This window comes from Neophocaena asiaeorientalis, unplaced genomic scaffold, assembly GCF_003031525.2.
Source record: "Neophocaena asiaeorientalis asiaeorientalis breed wild unplaced genomic scaffold, Neophocaena_asiaeorientalis_V1.1 scaffold843, whole genome shotgun sequence".
In the NCBI taxonomy this organism is placed as follows: domain Eukaryota; kingdom Metazoa; phylum Chordata; class Mammalia; order Artiodactyla; family Phocoenidae; genus Neophocaena; species Neophocaena asiaeorientalis.
The window spans coordinates 169691-171519 of record NW_020174272.1 but is presented as its reverse complement, the minus strand read 5'-3'; the positions used below and the strand labels follow the sequence as shown (position 1 = coordinate 171519).

At 64.4% G+C, this 1829-nt stretch overlaps 1 protein-coding gene across 1 annotated transcript in view; it reads right to left on the bottom strand.

Annotated features, from left to right (window-relative positions):
* HCFC1 (host cell factor C1) overlaps positions 1–1829 on the bottom strand; it is a 22839-nt gene that overhangs the window by 660 nt on the left and 20350 nt on the right. Inside the window, exons 21-24 of the mRNA XM_024755734.1 lie at positions 1682–1800; positions 1449–1586; positions 932–1117; positions 48–348 (exon numbers count right to left, since the gene is read on the bottom strand). Of these exons, the coding sequence (XP_024611502.1) occupies positions 48–348; positions 932–1117; positions 1449–1586; positions 1682–1800 (744 nt within the window). The remainder of the gene's footprint in view (positions 1–47; positions 349–931; positions 1118–1448; positions 1587–1681; positions 1801–1829) is intronic.

The window sequence follows — 1829 nt, the reverse complement described above, 5'->3', positions numbered from 1 at the left end:
AACCTCTCTCTACAGCTGCCCAAAGGAGCCCCACGAGCAAGACCCACCTTGCAACCACCTGACCTGCGTGGCTGGGCCGTAGCCCTTCTCGTTGCGGGCAGCGATGCGGAAGATGATGGCGGGCTTGGTGGTGTAGTCGATGTGGGCGTTGGAGAGGCTGGAGGACTGCACGAGGCAGGAGGGGCTGGGCCCACAGTACACCCGCATGAAGGCCAGCTGCGCCGGGGTGGAGCTCTTGGACTCGCCCCCGGACTGTGAGCTCTGGATGGCCAGGTACACCGAGTACTCGATGATCTTCCCAGAGGTCACAGAGGGCGGCTCCCAGGTGAGGTGAGCGCCGTCTGGACTCTGGAACCGAGGGGGCAGAGATCAGGCCGGGCCACCTTCAGCCTTGTGACACATTCCCACCCCACGCGCCCGGGTACAGAGGGCCTCGAATGCTTCGAAGCCTCCGGAACTGAGTGCTCCTACTCCACCCTTCCTCCTAACACGACAGAGCTATTTCAGAGCAGAGCTCCAGCTCCGGAGAGGTGGCTTCTTCTGCCCCCACCCGGAAGGCAGCCTGACGCAACAGCGCGAGAGCACCAACGGGACTCCAAGCAGCCTTCCCAGCCCTGCTCTGCCACCTAGCACGTGGCTCGCCTTTTAGCCTCTTGGCGCCTCAGTCCCCTCATCGGGGGTTTAAGGATTAGGCGAAGCAGCACGTGGAGCACGGCACACGGGGTGGCAGGGGCACGGGGAGGAACCTGCCCTGGTCTCCCTGGCCATCGCCGACAGAGCCAGGACCAGAAGCCTCACCGCAGAGCCAGCTGGCTCTGCCCGCACCTCGGGGCCCCCTCCCGAGTCACCCCCGCCGGCAGCCAGCACGGAAGAGAGCGCTGAGCGCACGGACTCAGCCGAGGACAGAGGCTGATCCCAGGGCAAGACTCACTTTGCTGATTTTAATGGCACAGGGGGCCCCCGGGAAGCCAGGCAGACACGTCTTAAAGGCTGAGATCTCGCTGAAGGGCCCCCGGCCACAGGCGTTGACCCCGGCAACGCGGAACTTATAGGCGGTGCCAGGCTGCAGCTCCTGCTTGCGCAGCTGGTTATAGTCGGGCACCGCACCCGAGTCGTCCTGCGGGAAGAGGCCGGGCGAACAAGAAGGGAGACACGGAAGTGCCTGACGTGAGAGGGCTGCTGGAGCGTGGCTCTGGGGCCAGCAGAGGAGTTTTCTACCCTGGGGACGATGCAGCTCCACACAGTGGGGTGGGTGGGCCGGGGAAAGGGCAGCCACGGCAGCCCCTGCACGACAAGGCGGGGACGGGGCAAGGTGGGCCGAGGCTGGGCTTCACGGCCACTTCAAGGGTCACAGGGAGAGAGAGGAGGCAGCCCTAAGACAGGTGTGCCCCCGGGGAGCTTGATAAATCCCTACCCACCCGGGGGTCTCAGCTCACGGGGACACTTACATCCGACGGAGCAGCGTCATCAGGTGGCAGGAAATAGTGTGTCACCATCACGTTGGTGCCTTTAATGACCCCCACATCAAACCACTGGTTCTCTTTCTTCACGGGGGCTTTGCTGGGCGGGGGTGGCAGGTCTGGCAACTGCAAGTCAGAGAGGGGAGAAGAGATCAGGCCCTCCACCCTCGGGGCCCAGATGCTGCACCCCAACCCCCGAGTCCCCGTCACTCCAGACTCACTACGCCCAGGGACTCGATGCCATTGGCCACTTCCGTCAGGGTAGCCGCGGCCTGCAGCTTCGCGGGACTGGCGACCACGACTGGCTGGGGGGCCACAAACGTGTTGGACGGAGCCAGGCCTGGGAGTAAAGACGGCATCAACAGGAAA